The sequence below is a fragment of the Neopelma chrysocephalum genome, unplaced genomic scaffold (assembly GCF_003984885.1).
Source record: "Neopelma chrysocephalum unplaced genomic scaffold, ASM398488v2 Primary Assembly neopelma1_60, whole genome shotgun sequence".
NCBI lineage: Eukaryota > Metazoa > Chordata > Aves > Passeriformes > Pipridae > Neopelma > Neopelma chrysocephalum.
In genome coordinates this window covers 9,488,316-9,511,114 of record NW_020897715.1, presented here as the reverse complement: position 1 = coordinate 9,511,114, position 22,799 = coordinate 9,488,316, and the positions used below count along the sequence as shown (strand labels likewise).

Sequence of the window (22,799 nt, the reverse complement as noted above, 5' to 3'; positions counted from 1 at the left end):
GGGATATACGGCGAGAGCCTCCGGGCCGGGGGCGAGGCCGCCGCCTGGCCCGGGGGAGCGGCGGGACTGCGGTGAGGGGGGCGCGGGGCGGCGGCGGTGGCGGCAGGGCCTGCGGGGATCGTCTGGGGAGCGGGAGGGGAAGCCGCGGCGGGGGAAGGCGGGGCGGCGGTGGGGCAGGGGCCGGGGCCGCGGTGGAGAGGCCTGGGGCGGGTGAGGGGTTCCGGGGTTGGCAGGTGCCCCACCCGGGTGCCCCGTCCCCGCCACCGGGCCCGCCGGCCCGCAGGAGCGCGCTGCCCGCGCTCCATCGCGGCGGCGGCTGAAGATGCTTCCTGCCGGTCCAGGGGCTGCCTCGTGCCGCTCCCTGGGGGATGCCGGGTCCGCCTCATGCCGCTGCCTGAGAAATGCAGGGCTGCCTTGTGCTGCTCCCCGGGGAGATGCCGGGTCCGCCTTGTGCCGCTCCCCCGGGGGATACGGGCAGCGGGCGGACCACCCGGCGGCACCTATAAAGTAGCTTGGGACAGTAAAATACAGCTGTGCGGTTCGCACTGCCGGCAGCGGTGGTTCCTGCTGGCGTCCCCCGTCCCTCACTCGTGGGTGCGTGTCCCGGCCCCGCGGGGCGGCGGGAGCAGCCGTGATTCCCCGGAGCGGCACCGCCGCAGGGAGCTGCGGCACTGGCCCGGAATGTCCGCGGGTTGTAGGGGCTGGCAGCTCCCGCTCTCCGGGGAGCAAGGCGGGCGGAATTAGGGGAAAACAGCAGCAAATGTGATTTTCCGTGCCTGCAGCCACGCGAGCACCAAGCCTTGAGACACTGCGCCTTAGTGACACGGGCTGGGCATCACCAGAGGTAGTGGCTCCTCTGCCTTTGCGATTCGCGTGCCAACATTGGAAGCGGTTGCACCAATACTAATAATTCTAATGCTTTCGTAATGCTGCTGGCTTAGAGAGTTGTGGAGATAGAGACCTGACAATAACTGACAACTTGAAAAAAAGCCCCAAACTATAATCCCGTAATAGAGCATGAGGCAATTAGAACAGCCTTCATAAAAATGTAATTAAACTGGTTTTTGTTTTTAACCTTGGGCAAAAGGGGACTTGTAATAACATGGAACAAAGCTGAGGGAATTAATACTTAATGATAAATAGGAGAAAATTCAAAGATATAGGATTGAAGTTTTAAAAAAATGAAACACTTAAAAAAAATCCCTGGAGTATTGTAGAAAAAAAAGTAATTTTACTGATAAAGAATCATAACGACCACGTTGTTTTGTGTCACTGCAAACAAACTACCAGTGCATGAATTTTATTTGAAAATAGTTGTGTGTGTAGAGATATATTTATTTTTCTAATGTATTGTTTCCAAGGTTGTCTGGCCTTTTGCGTGGATGACTTCAGAGAACATTTCAGGAGTAGGGTAAGAACCTAAGGCTTTTTGATGTAGTTATTGGCTTCCTTTATACAGAAAATAAACGAGATCAATTGGTCGAGGATGATGAAACTGTCAGTACGTTAAGGCCTTTAACATAAAGAAAGCTCTAAACTTGTACATTGAATGTTTTAGGGCATGTGACATTTACAAAAAGGTGGAAAATTTGGAACAAAAATACATGGGAATAGCCTTTGTGGCCTTTTTAGGCATCTGAAATGACTTTCTATTGATTTTCAGTGTCCTGTGCTTTTTGATGATTGGGAGAGAATTCTCAGCAACGCAATTGAAAATTCTCTTTTTCTCTAATATATTTGTTTCTGTTCCTCAAATGGGCATATATGGCCTTAAATTAGCATTTTCATGTCTTTAGGTATATTTATTATCAGTTATGGTTTAAAACCCGAGCTGCTATTTTATGCAAATTTAGTACTTTCTGTTAGTGCAGAACTGTTCCAACAAAGGTGCGTTTTTGTGGCATTTTGATACTTTCACTTTAATGGATGTCTTGCTCTTTCAATGCCTGTTCGTTGGTCAGAAATACAATCTCTGTAATTCTCAGCAAAGCATTTGAAGTTATAATCCCTATAATCCTCGTAAAGCAATTTGATGCGTGGTCTATTTTGAGACTGTCCTGGTTATACCAGTAATATATTTCAGTTTTCTAACCTATGTGCATTTGTTGAATAATTTAATTAGTTAATTTTGATATTTTATGTATTATTAGGTTTACTTTTACACAGCATTCTTCATTTAGACTTCAGAAATAGTATAAATTCTCAGTTATACTATTTATAGGGAGTTATACAAAGTTAATGTAATAATTTGATTATGTTGTTGCACTTGGAGGATGGTTGTATGAGTAATATTGCTTTGAGAATATTAGATTTGAAGAGATTGGTGTCTTTTGACTGCCTCTCCTTGCCATCTGTTTCCTGGTTCCAAGTTTAGAGCTTCTGCAGGAACAGTATCCTTTTTGCTTGCAAAATGACTGCCTCAAAATTGTCCTTCTCAAAAAGAAAGGAGGATATAAGAGTCTTACCGAGCAAGCATTAAGCTGTGAGAACCTTATCAATGGCTTTAAGTCTGTGATTTTATAGTGGATCAACTATCAAGCAACCTCAAAGAAACAATATATTTTACGGAAGTTAAATTTTATGAAAAACAATACTATTATTTTATTAAAAAAACCCCACCCAGAAACACCAAAACTGAACACATTCTTCCCAGAAGTTTTTTTACTATTAGAGCTGCATATGAGTACATGAGGTAAAAGGAATGATAAAAAAACAAAGAAGATGTAGTGTGATGCGAAGTTAAATTTTAGTGCATTGAACTCTGTTACATAGCTCCTCTGTAACACTACAGTAATTTTTTCCCGCAGCAGAAAACTGGAGAAAGCATCTTTTATCTTGCTTATCCAAACTTGCTTCAGACCTTAGTTTTTAATAACAACTTCTTGGAATGTGTAAACAGGTAAATGGGAGATATCTAAACTCACAAGTTTCTGCTGGAAGTCTTGGTCTCCTGATGTCTGGATAGTGATAGTGTGGCCTAACGGATAAATGGGGTGGTTGTTACTTGGTTTGGTTTTTTTGTTTGGCAAAATGAAATCTTGCACTCTTCTTTTGCCTTTCTTTTGTATCAGCTACAGGTGATACAAAACCTTTATAAGGTTTTGCTTTGACATGACCTAGAGAATTAAGTAATGTAAGTACATTACTTACATTGTCGTAATGTAAGTTCAGATTAGTAATTAAGTAAGATTAGTTCCACAAAAAACCCAGTGTTGACTGTTCTATTGTACTAGTTGTTGTGCTGCCAAATTCCACTATTTGTGTGCTTTCAGTGTTAAACTTGACTTATAGTAATATTTTGAGGACTTAATATAGTTTTTGTAAATGCACTTGCAGGAATGAAGTGGAAGTCAACTGAATTCTCTTGTGCACTACTGAGACGAAATGACATTCGTGTTTGTGGTGGATGGAAGTCATGGCAGCATCTAACATGGGAGGGAAAGATATGAAGGGACCATGTGGCGTGACTCGTTCAGACTGCAGATCTTCTGCCTGCTTATGGCAGTACTGGCTGTTGTGGTGCTGGTCCATAATTTTTTTCAGTTAGAGGTAAGTGAAGCCACTCCAAGAGCGCTTGAGTAACATTATTCCATTTTGAGTGTAAGGTTAGAACTGTGTCTGACAGCATTTAGCTATAATTTGGAATCAGAGAAAATTCCGACTGGAAGGGATGTATGAACACTCTCCTCAAAGGGCCAACGTCAGAGTTAGCTTGGACTGCACAAGGTATTGTTGAGTTTCGACAGTCTTCAGGGACGGTCAGATTTCACAACCTGCCTAGGCAGCCTGTTGCAGTGCTGCACCTCTCGTGCAATGAAGAATGTTTATCTCCTGTGCAGGTGGAAGTTGCATCTTATTTTTTTAGTGTGTACTTTCACTCAGTTCCTCTGTAACCACCTTTTAGATGTAGTGAAAGATTGCAGTTAGATCCCCTTTTGGTCTTCTCCAGATTAAAAAGAAATAAAAAAAGTTTGGTTCCCTTAGTGTCACTCCAGTTTCCTAATCATCTCAGGGGTTCTTAGCTGTTCTCTCCAGTTTGACTCTGGTATGGGTTGTCCAAAAACCAGACAGTGTTCTAGTTCACAGTCTTCTTCACCATGGTCAAGTTGAGGGGAACTATCACTTTGCTCAATCAACTGGTTATGCTCTCATTAATTCATTGCCACAATGCTGTGCTGTTGACATGACCAGTTCTGCAGAGCTGTTAAATGGCAAGTTGATCTCCAGTCTCTACTGATGCAACTTTTATTTGCCTTTCCCTTTTTCCCTCTGCTGTGTCTGACTTGTATATTTATTCATGTTACTTAGCATGTTATTACAGATGTACTTTCAAAAGCTTAGTTACTGAGTTACTAACCCATGTTAAAGTCAACCCACAAGTGACACAAGATCAAAAACTGGAGACACTAAATAAAAACTGCAAATGTTGATTTTTAAAGGAAGCAGGGATGCTTTCTATGGATTGCAGCAAAGCGGCAGAAGTCCTTGCAGTAAGACTGTGTAGCTGCTAAAAGCATATATTCAAAGAATCTGGATGAATGCACAGAAGAAAAATTTATTAGAGGATACTAGATCTTAAAGATGTCCAACCTTGTGCTTAAGAAATCTCTAAGCCATAAAGGGCTAGAAACTGCATTAAGTCTTTAGGAGAAAATGTTTAGTCTGTATTCTTTTCCCACATACTTGCTGTTGGAAACTATTGACAGTCAAAATACTGTGTTTGATGGACCTTTTGCTCAAGTTAACATGATCTTTTTGTGTAACATATAAAGTAGCTTTTGTTTTCTCTTTCTGTGGTCTTGGGGTTTTTTATGACCTAGAATGTTGTATGAGGAGTGTTGATATTTTGAAACCTAGACTGTTTTCTTTTTTAAATTACGTTTCTTAGAGAAGAGGGCTCTGGCAGTGCTTTGAGAATGAAATGGAAAATGCAGGTTTGCTTTGTGCTTTTTCTTGCCATTGTTCATGATAGTATCTTCGTGGCTTTGTTGACCTTTTACTTACCTGCCCTTCCAAACTTGGTTAAGTATTGTGTTGCTGGTAAATCTTTACACCACAACATGCCACTCTAACCCCTTCTGTTGTCTTGACTTTTCTGAATGGGCATGCTCTGGTATTTGTCTCTATCTTGGCATAATTTTCCAGGCAGTCTACCACAGGCGTCTGTGCTGATTCTTTTCAGTCAGAGATCAAAACCAGGAAAAGCCTTAGAGAGCTTTCACAGAATATCTGTACCCTAATCTGTTTGGGCTCTGGAAGGTGGGCTTTTTGTTGACTACTGTTGAAAACATGTTTGTAAATGCATCAGACATGCTTCTCATCCCCGAATCATCTAACCTAGCTGGCTAAAGCTCAAGATCTAAGGCAATTGTCAGCTATCCCCCCTCCCTAGCTATCCTCCCTGCTTTTTTTCTGCAGGATTTTATGCTTTTTCATGTTGGAATCTTTCCTCTTAAATTCTTAAGGTACTAATGATGCCCTCTCGATAGTCCTCATGTCAGAATTTTACTTTTCTTACTCTATATTGGAAAAAAAAACAAGCTGTCCACTACTCCCTTGAGGTCACTGTATTATAGTACCTGAAGAAATGTATTTTTATTTTAATTTAATTTTTTTCTGTGAACATAGATAAAATGTTCAATAATTTTTTTTGGTCAAGTATCAGGATGTTGCCAAACATCATACCTTTAGGATACAGGAGAGTTTGTGAATTTGTACCAATTACCTTTAGAGTGAAAGAACCATTTCAGGACTGGTTGTGAGCACTGTTTTATTAAAAAGCACTTAGAAAAGAGTGTATGGGGAGAAGGGAAGTTTCTTGCCAGAATGAAGTAATGGTGTATGAAATCAAACAGCTGAAACTGAACAAAAGAACTATGTAACAAAGTCTTTTTTTCTTGCTGCTAAATTGCAGGTGCCTACGAAAGATAACTTCATCTTATTCGGAGTGTTGCTGGAACATTTCTCTGTTAGGTGATGGCTTTTTAGGATTGGCTTTGACACTTAAAGTAGTTTTAGCACCCACTCAGTGCTGTGACATGGTAATGACAGTGAGCTGATTTCATGTCTGTCATAGACTACAAATAGAGTACTTTGGGAATAAAATTACTGAGAATAAGATGACTGACCTTTCAGTAATTGGAATTTGTTCAGTTTCAAATGCTGTCTGCTGCATAAATTGAGAGTTTTTATTGGTCAAACTGGAAGTCTTTTTCCTCCACCATGCCTGTTGGCTGGGAATCTATTGTGATGTTTCCTGCTCTAATGATAGTGACTTTTACAGGTTTGCAGCAACTGTTCTGAACTCCAAGCCAGGAGTTACAGTTGGTGGAAGATCTTGGGCTTTGAGATGGAGTTCCACATTTTCAGCAGCAGTTGAAATACTCAGCATTTTCATTGGCCACCTGTCGTAAATGAGTGTTTTAAGGTTACTTTAAGTAACTCATTCAATGACACCACCTACATTATGGTGTTTAACTGAAGTGTTCATTACAGATCTAATCAAGTATTCTGGGATCGTTCTAGAATATTTTTGGGAGCATTATTGTCCCTATTGATCTATATGTTTTATCTCATTTTTGCTTATTTGGCAGTGAGAGTGCCAAAAGCTGAGTAGTTAAGCTGAAACTCCCACTAGCTCCCCCCTTGTTATGACATCTGTAATGCTAGGAACCGCTTGTATATTTGTTTGTGCTTAATTGACATGTAATCTGTTTTGTCCTACCTGTGTTACTTGGCAGGCATCCATTAAAGTACTTTGTGGTCAGATTTGGGTTCTGGTTAGCTTCAGAACTCAGATAGTAAAAATAACAATAACAAAACCCTCAACAAAACAAAACAAAATCAAACAAATGCCTCCCACACAAACAAAAAACCTCAAACAAAACCCAACAAACAAAGTCCCTTGGAAATTGCACTTAAAATACATGACACCTTGAATGGAGTGTATAAGGAAATAAGCAAAGCAGGGCAAGTGTTATTTATCATGGAGACTATAATAAAAGCTGAAAGTATCTGTGTCATAAAGGAAGAGTACTCTTGAGAAATCTTGAGAAATGTTCTTCATCTGGTTTTTTTAAAGGAATTTTATTTAGTTTTGGCTACTAGGTACAGTAGAGAGCCCACAGTTCTGCAGTCTCAGTGTGCCAACATACCATGGAGGAGCCAGAGAGATTTGGAAATGCTAATGAAGGAGGAAGTAGGAAATGGAGTGGGGGCAAAGTAAGCTAATTATCTGCCTCAGGACAGCCCTTATGTATCCATAGGGGCAGGAGAACTGGAGCACTTGTTTGGAACTAAGCCTGGGAAACACTAAAGAGAGAAAGATGGTTTGGAAAGCTTTTCTATGTCAGTCAAGGATCTTCAATATATTAATTGACTGTGAAGCTTTCCCTGCCTTTACTGGCAAAGAGAATCTCTGCAATGACGCATGGTCCTGGTTGTGCTCGAGAGAGGACTGTAAAGATGAACAAGAATGCTGGAGAAAGAATGGCTTCTTCATGAAGTTGAAGCAGCTCTGTTTTTACTTTCATGGAGATTCGCCCTCACCCCTTTTGAAGATAGACTGAGGAAATATTTGTGGTATGATCTGTTCTGCATAATGGGTCGTAATCTGGAGATGTTGAAGTGTCCTTGGCCTCAGCTATGAGTGAAGAGCTTTGGCCTTGTGCTTTGCTGTGCAGGGGGACTGATTTGGAGACACTGAACTATGTTCTGTTTTCTGAATGAGTTTGTTGGCTTGCTGTTCTCTGCACCCTTTTCCACTGAAAAATATAGGTATGCCCCTGGAAAGACTTCAGAAAGCCTAGCTAGGCCATAAATGGCATCTTCTACAACTCTGGCAGAAAGACTGGGTTAAAAACCCTGAAGAAATTTATAGAAGATTAAAAATAGAGATATGTCTGTTTTTAAGGCTATCGTAGATAGCCATCTCTCTTCTTAATTTGAAAGGATTTTTTTCCCATGCCCCTTTACCCGAAGTACCAACCACTGAAGAATCAGCTGAACTATAGAAATTTTCTCTTGAGAACTTACACTGAAAACAACAATTAATCAGACACACATATTCTCCCCTCCACCCCTCCTTAGAAAAAGGCTTAAATATTTTTGCCAACTGATACATTGTTACCAGCTTATTGGATGCATTAAAATAGATAGCTACCTTTTAAAAATATTTCCATGCAGTATTTTCTGTGTTATAGATATGCACGAGCAAGTGAAGGGAAGAAGTTGTGAAGGTATCCAAAAATAGACACTTGGCTTAATTCAAGAATGCATGTAGACAAGATTTAAAGTAGAACTGTGCCTCAGATTCTTTCTCAGCTTTGGCTGAAATTTACTGGGCTAATGAAAGTAACATGCAGCAATACATCTGCAGCTTTGCTTGCTGTGATGGAAAATGTAAATAATTCCGAATTGTCTCAGATGGCCTTCAGAGCAAATTTATTAAATCCTGGATGGAAATGCAAAATAGAAGCAAAAGCTTCTATTGTGATGTTAACATTTCATGTATCTCTGGATACCTGCCAGTTTGCATTTTAGAGTTACCATGTAGCAGTCTACATTTCAGGTTTCAGGTTTTATTGTTAACATGGATATCATACAAAGAAGATTTTGTGTATCCATCCTACATCCTAATGTGCTCATCCTCTTAAGCTGATCAAAACCAACGTGTATCACAGACTTCAAAAGCCTGTACATTTCTACTGTTTGTTAGGTTTACACTCTTCTAAAAAAGCGTGTTGAATCTCAGTTATGTTCTTAATGATTTTTATACACTGGTGATATTTCAATGGACTAAGAAAGGTTTATAACAATGAATAAGGCTCTAATATAAGTGCTGTGAATTTTAGTACATTACTGGACAGTTAGTTATGGAGGAATTAAATGGGACACATTGGGGTATTGGTGAGTACAATGATATTTTAAAAGATTTCAAATAACATAGTTTGACTTTTTTAGCAGTCTTTATCCTCTGATGCCATGTGAATGGTGCATTATATAATTTCAATCTTTGCTTGAAAAACTGTTTTCATTCTTTATGGAATAGAAGTATGGATAAGTTCTACTATACCTGATAATTAATTGTTCATTAACTGCTGATTTTGTGTGTATTTTAAGGGTAAATTTGGAGTTGCTGATTAGAAATCTCATGGGTAGCTCTGGAGGCTTAGGCTGTGCTATTTTTAAAATTTTCCTAGTGCAAACCTGCAAAATCATGTGATATCATGAAGATGATGGTATCTCTGCAGTCATTTGCATGAAAATACAGTTTTGGACACTGATGTCAAGTTGCAGCAGAAGCCTCCTCTCTTAGTCTGGCACTGTATTTAACTATTTTAATTTTTAAACTCTTGTGTGAATTAGGGGATGCTCTGTTGTTTCATTTGGTTCTAGAAGAAGCTGTATATAGATTTTTACGATCTTATAAATAAACAAACCAATAATTTTTTTGCTTGTTCAGTCCTAGCTTGTTCTACACTATTGTATTTGCCAACTGGCTCATGAATTCATTGTCCCTGAAGCATCTGGGTTTTTATTCTTTTATTTCTTCCAATCTGTACATTACAGGGAAAGACACATTTCAGATAATTAGATAAGAAGCAATGTGAGTGTGACCAGATAAATGACTGCAGCTGCTACACGCAGCAGACTTCTCTAAAAGGCGTGTGCAGGGGGTGCATCAGCGTCGTCTACAGTGTAATGTCTCAAAGGAGCCCTATTTCCTTGCATTACATTGGGCAGCTATTAGACCTCATGGTGCTCTAAGACTAAAATGTTACTACAGAAGAAAATAAAACATGAGCTACAATTTACTACTTAATCATTCAACCTTTTTAAATTTTTTTTCACATTGCTGATGTTTACAGAATATACCAGTAGCTAAAATACTGCCATAGAAAATATTGGACATGATCTATGTAAAAGCTTCTCTGCCAAAACAGGGTAACCACGTGTTGCCCACCTGTTTCCTTAGAAATCCCATGGTCAGAGTAATAGATTCGAGTCTTCTAGTGAAGTTGCTTCATTTGGTCACCTTCAAAGCTCTACAAAGGAAAGCTCAGTTCTTGGGATCATTTCATTATCCATTATTCACAGTGTTTCATTTCATAGCACAGTTTCAGGTGATCTTTTTCCTCCCCAGAACCTGGATGATGACACAGTTTCAGGATCAAATTGGATAACGGAAAACAACGTCCGGCATTCTCTGTCACAGACAAACAAAACTACCAGGAAGCCTTACTGCGGTTACACGCAGCAGACTTTGTCCAAAAGAGAACAAGAGGAGCAGGAAACGTTGCTTGCTGCAATACAGTGGCCAAAACCCCCCGATGACAAAATTGCCTTTGCACAGAGCACTGATCCCACACGTAGTGACTTTGTGATTGTGAAACCCAGCAGGTTCTTCAAAGTGGGTGATGAGTTGGAGGTCCTTGTTCGTTTGAGGGATTTCCAAGGAAAGCCCAAGCGGTATGGCGGAGACTACTTACAGGCACGAATTCACTCTCCTCTGCTGAAAGCTGGAGCAACAGGAAGGATTGTAGATTGCCATAATGGCCTTTACAAAGTCTTCTTTACCTTGCTTTGGCCGGGAGAGGTCAAAGTTTCTGTGTCACTTGTCCATCCGAGTGAAGCAGTCCAAGTCCTCCTGCGTTTACGAGAAGAAAGGCCAGACAGGGTCTATTTCAAAAGCGCATTCAAGTCTGGGAGGTACTCAGAAACCACCGAGTGCAACGTTTGCTTGCCTGGAGATCTCCCAGTGTGTAACTTCACAGATCCCTACACGGGTGAGCCGTGGTTCTGTTACAAGCCTCGAAAACTGTCCTGTGCCAGCCGAATCAGCCATGCCAAAGGTGGATATCTAAAAGGTCTTCTGACAAAAGAGGAAAGCCTCTTTTTCCAAAGGTATGTGTGGTGTTGAATTTATATATATACTCAGTCAAGTTGTTTTGTTTGGGTTTTTTTATACAAATTTGGCTTATTGGTTATTATGACACATGGCCTTGGAGGAGGTGTTTGATGTGAGTTGTTGAATAGTCTGTTCTCCTCCATTCAGCTGTACAAGAATCTTAGACAGCAATCTTAAACTACAGAAACTTGGTATGTAATTCTATGTGCTTTGGATTCAACTCTGCTGCACTTGCTGAATTTCACAAGAGCATGCTGTCTGAATTGTATGGTGGTTTGGGGGACTGTTTGCAGTATCAATAACAATGTTTTGAGATGCCTTTTTGACCAAATCTGAACTACTTAAAAAGAGTCCAGGCTTGACAGTGTGACTGTCAAATCTTAGGAATGTGGAAGTGCAAATGATCTGCGCGTATTATTTCAACTGTCAAACTAAATTAGTCATCTTTTTCTTCTGCATTCAGCATTTAAAAAACCCCAAAGCATCTCTTAGTACCTGGGTAGATGTGACAGAACTGCTTCTGTATGAAATTAGACATCTGAATTTAGACAAAGGTAGCCACTGTGTACTGTCAGAGTTGTAGTTGCAGGCTGCTGCGTTGCTCTCCAACAGAAGTGTTGAAGGAAAGGCTTTTGGCAGTATGTTCAGTTGAGGCTTACATTGGGAAAGATTTTAGAGTAGCAGTTCCCAATACTGCAATTAGGAAAGTATTGTGTGCATGTTTGAAACCAAGACTAGAAACAAAAAGTAGGTATCAGTGGAATTTTTTTTGGCTCTTCCTTATCAAGTTTGTACATGAGTCTTACTTTCTGTGCCTCTGGCAGCTCACCTGTAAAATATGGCTTGTATTTATTGGTGATGTTTCCAAATGGGAATGGGAAAGGTTTTGCTTTTTTTGGCTGGGGAGGGGTTGTTTGTTTGGCTTTTTGTTTTGTTTTTGTTTGTTTGTTTCATGCAGCTCTGAGATCTTTGACTGAGTGGCTTATAGAAATTCCAAATAATTTATTTCTTAAATGGAGAAAAACGTTTAGACAAGGATTCTCTTCAGAACAGTAGCAAAAGACAGAACAAAAGCTTAGTATTAAATCTCTGCATCTGTCACAGCTGTACAGTGTGACCAACACAAAGTGATCAGAATTCACTGGTGTCCATAAACAAGTCCTTCTGAGGTCTCTTGATGTTTAGGGGGATGACCTTTGTTTCTGTGCTTAGCAAATTGCTGTCCTACTGGAAGACCTTATTGCTGGAGGTCTCTGAAGTTGGTTGGACATCGTCTGGTGCCACCCTCTCCCCCAGAGGACACGCCACCAGTGGCCCAGTCTGGAGACAGAACTGCAGGTGGTGGTGGGGCTGCACTGCCGCCAGCTCCGCTCTGTGCTGCGGATCACAGGGACTGGAAGCAGCAACCACCTCAACAGAGGTATTTGCTGTGATAGGCACCTGTAGAGGTCTGTCAGAGCTGGGAGCTGCTGCAGCACTATACCCTTTCAGGGGTCTATATCCCCACACTCTGCAAGCTGGGAACTTCCCATCTTTGTGGAAAATCCTCCAGAGCTTCTTGCAGGCTTCTGATAGCTTTATTGGGATTTGTGTCAGCAAAAGTGTGCACAGCATTGGTGTCTTAGTGCTGTGAAATTTTGAATTCGGATTCAGAATAGTGATGGTGGTCTTGAGGAAATTAGTGCAGAATGAATTCAGTTATAGGAAGTAGAGTAAACTTGGAGTAAAAAATTCTTTGTGTGAATACTACGTACTTATTTGAAGTGGATTAAGAAAAAACAGGATTAATATTACCTTCAAATTTTACAGTAATTTTTACAAATATTATTATGTTTATGTTTTGTTCAAGTCATGTGAACATCAAAAGACCGATACTCTCCAGTGGACCAGATTCAGTCATTGTAAAGCCCAAGACATTTACAGGTAAAGTGTACTTCATAAGATTCTTGTTTTTGATTCATAATTAAATTCATAAAAAAGAACAACAGGCAAGATTTGTTTGTTTTTGTAGCATGGAATAGAAATTAATTTCAGATTTGTATTGGGAAGATGAAGGCTTTTGGTTGTTAACTGTAATATAAGTTCAGTACTCATAACGATTTTTTTTTCCAGAATTACATACACAAATGAGATCTTTAACAAAAAAAGAAAAAAGAGAAAAGGTTGTTCTCTTGCCAAAACTGTCTTTTTTTTCCCCCCCTAGCATTTACTCACAGCTGTAAAATGTCTTAGAGTAACTGCTTACCAAACTCTCAATCTAGCAAAAACAGCTGTGGGGTGTTTCTTAATGTCTTTCTTTGTTAAGAACTTTGTCAAACAAATTTTGATATCTTGCATTTAAGGATTACTATCCTCTGTGTTACCACAGGATGACAGAACCTACAGCTGTGGACCAGAGCCTAATTGTTCTGTGCCCTGTCTAAAAACAGAACAAAGACAGTCTGTACTAAATTAAACTTAAAGGTTGTATTTCATTCGTATCCGTGTGCAAACTTTTTATGCCTGTGTAAAATGTGATACACAGAGAATTATTTCTTGATTGAGAGCTTTTTAGACCTTTTTTTTCATAAGGTTTTAAGAGGCTTTTATGGTAGAGTTCCTGACTTGTGCAATAAAGTCTGAACAGAGAGCAGCCTACAGCATTTCTTGCTTTTAGTTTTACTGTTCACTAAAAAAATAGAGTGCTGCTACTAGGCTAGCAGCATTTCCCCTCCATCCCTTTTCTTTCTCTAGATCCTTTAGATGATATGTTTTTGTTGCCTTTTTTATCTTGTGTATTTCCTCACAGAAACTGCTGCAAATTTGAGATTTGATTATGTCACCCTTCTTCCAGGAGCTATGAATGATCAAAGCCTGCCTGTATTTCCTGAGGATTAATGTTGGGTTAGAAAGGGTGGATAGGAGTAGCACATTTCCTCAGAGAAATTCCTTCCAGGAACAGCAGTCTCTGAATAAATAAACTTAATATGTTAGTATAATGATTGTGAATGTACAGATTTGTTAGGATTGATAGCACATACAAATTCATTGTTCTTCTTTTTGTCCATGTTTTTTTGTTTGGGGGTAAATGTAGATCAAGTTTTTTAAAATTTTATTTTTCTGAAATACGAGTTTTTATTTCTATCCTTAGTTTATAACTTCAGGTTGAAACTTTTACTCTCTTCTATAAAATCCCGAAGTAATGACTTTCTGAATTCTGGATCAAAAGTCACAGATTTGAAATGCTGATTTACTGTGAGGCACCAAAAAGTTGTTCTAGCACCATTTTTATATGTATATATGTATATATAGCAGAAAAATCCACTTAAAAGGTCAAAAATGGAAATACTTTTCCATCAAAACTTAGAATCGAACAAACTCAAGTTGTGAAATCACATTATGAATTGATCTTTAATTACATGACCGTACAAAGGCTTTTTTTCCTTTCTCTGTAGGATTCCTGTTTCACAAATATTGGATGAGTCCACATTGCTAGTTGGGTTTTTGTTCCTGTTCCTTCATTGTCCCTGTTGTCTAATTTAAAGTAACATCCAAAGATAAAATTTTCTGAAAACTTTTTTCTGTGGTACTCGTGATTATATTACTTGTGTTATACAAACGTAATAGTAGTTTGCTTTTTACAGTGTCCCTGGGAGGTCTAAGGATGTTAACAACCTCTAAGCTCTAAGGTTAACATCTACTAATACAACACACAGAGAATATTGTACAGAAAGGGAGTGGCAAAAAAATGCTTATAAGGAATGGATGTTTAAAGATGCTTATGCATGATGTTATAATGGAGCATCTACCAGGGGATGCTTTTAGGCCCTGGACCTCCAGTGCTTGTACTCTATACATAGTTAGAATGGTCCCTGGCATGATTTTGGCCGTGGCAAACAATGTGTGCTTTATCAAACAGCTCTAAGTTGTTGTGACAGGGCAGGGACTGTTCTTAACAGATAATCTCCACACCAAGGTGGGTAAAAGTGTCTAAACATTAAATCATTTAAACTTCAGCGTAGCTGGATGCGTCTGCTCCGTGCAGCTGGTGTTTGTGCCAGGGAAGAGCTCCCTGCTTGATCAGTTTAAGTATTTGAATACATGAGTGGCAAAGGAGAAATCTGAAATGACCTCACAGAAGTCTGATGTACCAATATCACATTGCCAAGAGAAATATGGCAATATGTGACTTATATAACCATGAGGTTGCAGCTCCCTTCCTGTAATCTCTGGCCTTTGCTTGCGAGGTATCACACAGGCGTCCTACAGAATAGAACTTCCCTGGTGTGTAGTTGCTCCTCAGGGGGCTGCCTGTCGCAGGTAGTGAAGGGTGAGGGGGCTAGATAGCAGTGAGAAAGTCCAAAATCCATGGAATTAGAGACTCTCATGAATAACATTTTCAAAAGGGCATGTATAAAATTAGTCATGATAGAGCAGGACTGTGGCGATATATGTTATTCCATATTCCGTAGGCGGAGATTTTTTGGAGGGGTTTTTGGTGGGTTTCTTTTGGGGTTTTTTGAGTGGTAGCAGGTTGTCCCCTCGGTCGGTCCTGCGCTGAGCGGAGCTGCCGTGCGCAGGCCGGGCGCCAGAGGGCACCCGCGCGCTGCGGCACGGTCGGGATGAGGGAAGATGCTCTGCTCGTCCTTCTGCCTCTGCTCCTCCTCCTGCCCCTGCTCCTCCCTACCTTATGCAAGCACCCACGATAGAGCACTTCTATCGCAGTGTGAAACATGCCAGATACTTACTTTTAGGTTTTCTTTTTTTTTTTTGGTTTGGTTTGGTTTTGGGTTTTTTTACAGTAATGTCAGAGATACCATTTAACTTAAACCAAGTTAAACTATGATTGTTCAAACTACTCTGCCAGCAGTTGCAGGTTTTGCTGCAGAAGTATGGGTGAAATACCTGGGCTTACAGAAATGTGATGCATCACGTTTTTTAATCTGTGTGGTCGTCGTGGTTTAAGCCCAGCCGGCAGCCAAGGAGCGCACCCAGCTGCTCACTCACCCCCCTGGTGGAATAGGGGAGACAGTCATAAAAGTGAGAAGACTTCTGGGTTGAGATAAAGACATTTTAATAGGGAAAGCAAAAGCTGCACACACAAGCAAAGCAAAACAAGGAATTCATTCACCACTTCCCATGGGCAGGAAAGTGTTCAGACATCCTGAGGAAAGCCAGGCTCCATCATGGGGAAGAAAATTGCCATCACTCCAAACATCCTCCTCCCCCTTCCTCCTTCTTTATCCAGGTTTATATTGGAGCGTGATGCCATGTGGCCTGGAATGTCACTTTGGTCAGTTGGGTTCCGCTGTCCTGGCTCTGTCCCCTCCCAATTTCCTGTGCACCCCCAGTCCACTCACTGGAGGGATGGTACAGGAAGCAGAAAAGGCCTTGGCTGTGTGTAAGCACTGCTCAGCAGTAATGGAGTGCCTGCATTATCAACACTGCGTCCAGCACAAATCCAAAACACAGCCATGTATTAGCTACTGTAAAAATTAACTCTATCCCAGTCAAACCCAGCACATTATTCTTTTTGCTTTAAACTAGGGAAGATGTTCATTCATCACTGACTACATGTCCATGAGGATTATGGAGGCTGGTTTTGTTGTTAATTTCAAAGAATTTTTCTTTTCCAGATGCATTCACTATGAGCAGAGCTGAAGATCCCACAGCTTCCCCTTCTGGTTATTATTATGAAGACCAGTGGAGGTCCAGAACACACTGGATCCATAATTTTAACAAATCAGATGATGTAACCGAGTGCTTACAAGGAAAAGTAATCCACTTGTTTGGAGACTCTACAATAAGGCAGTGGTTTGAATATCTGACAGCATTTGTTCCAGGTAATTTTTTTTTTAATTTGGTTTTGTCTTTAAAGACCTTTGCAAAGCTTTATTTCTCATATCTCAGACACAGAGCTGATCTTACTGAGTGACAGTGAGACTGGCAAAACAAAGGAAGAGGGAAGACAAAACCTCATCAGAAGTCCTGGCAGACAGTTATTCAAATGTTTGAGCAGACACTGGAAACATGTAGGCCTTGGAAGTGTGGCCACAAGGTATCAGTGAAGTTGTCCTTGTAAGGGGACCACTGTTGTGGCTGTGAGTTAAGGTGGCCACCCCAGGAGCCACAGCAGAAGTCACTTAGGGTGCCTCTGTAAGGCCTTGGAGTGTCACAGTCATAGGAGTGATTTTGGAATGAAGTAGCAAAGAACTTCTTTTAATGTTCATAGGTTTTGGTCGTTTCCCTTATTTTAACTTAAATAACAGAATTTCATAAGCCAATTAGATACTCCTCCCTCCCTCATCCCTCTCCCATAAAGCAGTTGCACTGGAACACAGACTTTGGGACTCCTTAATGCCTACAAGTTTAAGTCACCTTAAATTTAATGGAGTCCTAAAGTTGCTAGAAGGGTTCTCGTGAACACTGGATTCATACAACAATGACTATCTGGAAAATTTCATTTTTACTAGAGAAAACAAAATAGTTCGGGAAACTTGAAAAAGGCGTTGACAGCCTTGTGGAGTCCAGATGTCTTGTCTTGCATACAACTTCAACACCCATAAACTCCACTCTAAAAAGTTGTGCTTATCATCTGTTTAATTCTAGAGTTCTTAGAACTGTGTTCAGATTTCCTTGTCTACTGCTACTTTTGCCCTGTGGTCCCAGCATCTTGTTGATAGTTTTAACCTCTTATGCCGTCTTTCACTAATACTCGCTCTCGTGTTTTCAGATCTAGTGGAATTTAACCTGAGGAGTCCTAAGAACGTGGGCCCTTTCATGTCTGTGGACCTGAAGCACAACATCCTGCTGAAGTTCCGCTGCCACGGGCCACCCATTCGCTTCTCAACAGTCTTCAGCAGTGAACTGCGCTACATCGCCAACGAGCTGAACGGCATCGTGGGGGGAAGGAACACCGTGATAGCCATTACCATATGGTCCCACTTCAGCACTTTCCCTGTGGAAGTGTATATCCGGCGGCTGAGGAACATTCGGAGATCAATTATTCAGCTGCTGGATCGCAGCCCCGAGACTTTAATCGTCATCAGAACAGCTAATGTTCAGGAGCTTGGGCCAGAAGTGAGCCTCTTTAACAGTGATTGGTATTCTTTTCAGCTTGATTCTATCATGAGGAAAATGTTCTCAGGAATTGCTGTGCACTTTGTGGATGCTTGGGAGATGTCTGTGGCTCATTACTTGCCGCATAACTTGCACCCACAGGAAGTAATTGTTAAGAATCAAATAGATGCATTTTTATCTTATGTATGCCCTCTGCAAACTTAGCACAAATCCCTGTGTCATCTTTTGCTACAGCTGAAGTGAAGTTGCTCTTTGTCAGAGCTATGGAATGATGCTGGATGATATGGAGGAACTCTGGTTATTGTAAATGCATGCAGTGTGAGTAAAGTGGCCTTAACTCTAGGTAGCTGTGAAAGGTGGTAAAGAGGAGTTGACTGTTCAGGCCATATCTTCCTGCAAGGTTGATTCCTTCAAGCTTATCATTCATATCTGAGATTATTAGAGAGCACCTTAAATTAAATTGACAGGATTCAATAAGAAATTATTTGGGTTATTAGCTTTACTAGTTGTCTGCACTGTATACCTAATTTAATCCACATGGCACTGATTCTGTTGTCAGGGTCTTGTTGCTCAGAACTGTGTGTGAAACCTGGGAAAGCTTTTGGGAATGGTCTTTCTCTTAACATTCCAGAGTTTAAGAGGTGTCTCCTCTAGTTCTATGTCTGAGAAACACAGTGTCTGTTCTTGTTGCAAAGTCCTAATTAGAGACATGAAGGAAGTGTACCAAAGTCACTAATAAGGAAGCACAATCAAAATATCTATAGTATTAAGTCATGAAGAATTTGCTGAAATTTAATAGGGCACCCGTGATGTTTACAGATTGCTGCTAAATAGTGCAAATAGCCAGTATTTTAGTTTTGTTTCCTGTACTACTGAATCTCTTTTGAGCTTTGATGCACTGTCTACTTCTTGATTTATCTGTAATGATGAAATGTGTATTATGATCTCAGTGAAGACACTGTCTCAGGCAGTTTCTGCAAGTTCAAGTTGCAGGCTCGCCTACTTGAAGAATTTTCCGATGGAAGTGTTTCCCTTCCCTGGGAGATAAAGCTATTGTGTTATGCTCCTGCAAAGCCAGGCTGCTCACAGTGACTCGTGTACATCCTTCGTGCGCTGTGTCTGTGCGAAGGGGCCAAGGAACCCAATGCACTTGGCCAAGTTTGGCACTAGGTAACAGTAACTGGCACACACTAATGGCCAAGGCCATGCCCTGAGCCCTCTTCAGTGTCTGCCAGTTTTATCATTTATTCATGAACTCCACTGCTGCCAATACAAAAGGTAAAAAGCATAGCACCCAAAAGCCAAGCACACGCAGGGTTGCCTTCATACAGCTGCTTAGTACAGACCCAGGTTTGCTGGTGTGAAAGCTCGTGGCTCTCAGGCCTCTTGGTGTGGTGTTTACTGCTGCTAATGAGATTGAGCCTCTCTTCAGTTTTAACTCGTAGCGCTTTAAACAGAGTTTTGATTAAATTCAGCTCCCAAATTAAACAGCAGAGAAGTGTTCCATTTTGTCTTACTTCTGGTCCCATTCAGGCCAAAGCCAGTCTTCACCAGTGGTGTTACTGAGAAATGTGTCAAAACAAAGGTGGGTCTTTGTGAGCAAACAGAGAAGATTAATAAGGCAAATTGGTAAGTTGCACAGAGTGAAATAATTGAAGTGTCTTCATGTTAGAAATGTTTTGCTCTTTGTCAGGTTTGCTGCTCTCTGAAGAAAGATTGTGCTCTCATTGCTGCAGCCCCAAGAAAGCTAGTGCTACCAGCTACAGCAACAGTGCTTTTTATTTTGTTCATTTTAAAGGACAACTGAGAATTATTTTAAAAACAAATGTAAATGCTTTCAGCATGTAAAAGGCATCTATCTATAAACTTAGCAATTTAAAAATGTTTAAAAATGTTTAAAAATGACTGGACAAGTCATATACACTGAAATAATGTTTATTCTTAGCTTTTCAAATCAGAATTAAGGAGGTCCAATTTGCTGGTTCCTACTGACAGCTGCCTCACATAGCATCTGTCCATACACTGCCTTTAGGTAACTATTTATTCCTTTTATATGGTAATGGAAATTTATCCTCTGCTAAGAAGAGACCACACCGGTTCAGGTCTGGGAAAGTAAACCACCACGATGGAAAATGACCTTTCATCTTTCCCAGGTGTGATTTTTAAAATAGGTATAGTGTAAGACTTTCATCCTGAATAACAAATCTATCCTAGTAATGTTAATGAAAATAAGACTTCAAACTTGTACTTTGAAGGAAACTACCTAATTTGTGGACTAACCATTAGGTTTCCCTCATAAAGCCATATTGTGTGTGAAAATGTTGCGGCAGCATGTTTCTCCTCTGAATGTCGTGGTGCCACTGCTCTTCAACAGCAGCTTTATATCACTGTTAGCTACCAAGCACAGATAGAGAAGAAAATATTCTTTTGAATGTTTTGACAATGGAGGGAAAGAGAACAGGACTGCTATTAGCAAAGATGTCTAGTTGCCTTCTAGTAGAACCTCACCCTTTAATTAGATTAATTTTTTAATAACAGATTAACTTTTAGGTAATGAACTTGAGGGAAATTGGCAGTTGATTTCGAATGAGGACCAATACTTCATTTCTTTGGGCTCTGAAATAGACAGGGAGAAGAAATCAAGAAACTGAGGATTTACTCATGTTTGGGGACATGATGCTTTTAGATGTCATTCTGTTGATCTATAAATGATTTTTCATTTCTATTCTCATCTTGTTACCATTGCACCAGTTGTGTATGTACTGTATATGCAACCATAGAAGCAATAAAATATTTTAAATCAGTTTATTTAAACTTTTAAATGGATTTTAATAGGGACTTGGGTTAATAGGTTGGTTATTTTTCAAGTTACTTAATGTGAAACAGGACTGGAGAGGAATATCTCAGTTGTCTGTTAAGTACCCTTCTTTACACATAAGAAATTATTTCACAAAATATTTCAAAACCCTGTCTTCCTTTTCTTTCCATTTTCTTAATTTGAAGGGAAAAAATTGTATTTTTGGTATTTTCATTCTTGTTCTGAGCATTTTGATTATTAACCTTGCAGTACAGATTTTTTTTTCCTTTTTAATGTCTTTGTTCAAAATCCAGATCCCTCAAATCCCAGTGAAATAAACTGTACTTTTATGGTGTTTATTAGAAGATTTCAGAGCAATTTATTTATAAAATCAGTAAACTCCATTTTACATATTAAGAGTGTTGCACTGTAATATTTTGAGAATCTTTTTTCTCCTGTATATCTTCTTAGGCTGATTTCTTCCTTCTAGAAGACATTAGTTGAATTGTTGATGAGAAGAGAGGATAAAAAGCAAAAGTTTCCCTTTTTTCAAGTTTTCAGTTGCTTCTAATTTCATCTGCAGTGCAGCACTATTGTGACTCTGCTTTGCGAGATTTAAATCACCATTTTTCATTGTTTTACTTGTTAGAGGTAAGCATTTAAAAATGGAAACTTTGCTTACCATAAGTGTCTGTACAATTTTTTATGTACTACAGGTGTCAATTCCATGTATATGTGACAAAAACAAAGGTTTGAAGTTGTCTCCTGGAAGGGTTGAGGGTATTGGGATTTTGCTTTGGTTTGGTTGCAAGGTGTGGGTTAAAACATTCTTCCTCTCATGACTGTTTAAGTAACAGCAAAAAACTTCAGTCATAGATGTGTATTTAATTTAGAAAGCACTTACTTGTTAAGTCCAGATTACTCCATATATGTTTAGACTGTTTGGAAGACTCTTACTATGTTGGGAGCAGCAAAGGACTACATCTGTGTGTTAGAGAAAGAACTTGTTTTCAAAGGTGTTTTTTTCCTAATATATGTATATTAATTGAAATGCTTACAATATGAAGAAAGCTCTACTGTCTTATTTCCTGATGTGATCAGAAAAACAATTTTAATAGCCAAAAAGCTCAAAGAATGAAGAGTTCCTAATAAAGAGGGAAAGTTTACTTGAACTATTTAATCTGATTTAGTCTCAGTTTATCTTGTTTGTCATAACCCCACATCCTTTATATTTTTACAGTTGCATAGTGGTTCCCTTAGTTTTACCTGTTACATTCCTGTGCTATATGTTGGGTAGGAGTTTCACACTATGGTTTATAGATTAAATTCACTTAGAGTGATTTTTATGACCTGTGCCTGACATAAGACCTAGTACCAAAGCACACTGATGTTTCCTGTTGTTGGTGCATCAGGCCTGGAATAGACAGGAAGGAGAAATGAAGAAACAGAGGATTTGTGTTTTAAGATGAGGACTGGGCACACGATGCTTTTAGATGTCATTTGGTTGATCTATAAATGATTTTTCATTTCTATTCTCATCCTGATATAATAGAAGCTCGTGACATAATAGAAGCTGAGCCCAAGAGCTGTATTTTCAAGGTCATGGGGAGAGGGAGAAAGTGGCTGCACGGCACAGACTGGAGAGCCTCTGGGATGGCTGGAGGACCAGGGTGGAGGAGTTGGGGGATGGCTACCAGCTTACCTTGGGGTTAGGTGGCAGCCAGAATTCACAGCTGGGAAAGTAGTAAGCAGGGTGCATTGTCCTTTGTGCTGACTTCTAATATGTGTAGCCAAAAATAGCCTGTTTGATGAGGGAAAATCGCTGAACTACAAGTTCCTGGAAACTAGAATAGAGTGCACAGAGCAGTGTCTGTTCTGTTTTTCTGTTCCCCCTCTCATTTGCTGGTGACCACTGAAGGGGGCAGGGTAGGGGGTAGGGCCCAGATCCAGGGTGCTGCTCCTACATTCCTCCAAAACAAAGAGCTGAGTTCATGCCCTGCTCTCCCAGTGCCACCTGACAGCCACGAGGTAACA

General features: G+C 40.2%; 1 protein-coding gene across 1 annotated transcript; it reads left to right on the top strand.

Annotated features, from left to right (window-relative positions):
• Window positions 1-9: 9 nt before the first annotated feature.
• On the top strand, window positions 10-21,927 carry NXPE3 (neurexophilin and PC-esterase domain family member 3). Its single transcript, XM_027681477.1, has 7 exons — window positions 10-71; window positions 1,362-1,411; window positions 3,337-3,549; window positions 10,145-10,905; window positions 12,759-12,832; window positions 16,525-16,731; window positions 17,622-21,927. The coding sequence occupies exons 3-7, from the start codon at window positions 3,457-3,459 to the stop codon at window positions 18,170-18,172; spliced, it is 1,686 nt and encodes a 561-aa protein (XP_027537278.1). The 5' UTR covers window positions 10-71; window positions 1,362-1,411; window positions 3,337-3,456; the 3' UTR covers window positions 18,173-21,927.
• Window positions 21,928-22,799: the final 872 nt, after the last annotated feature.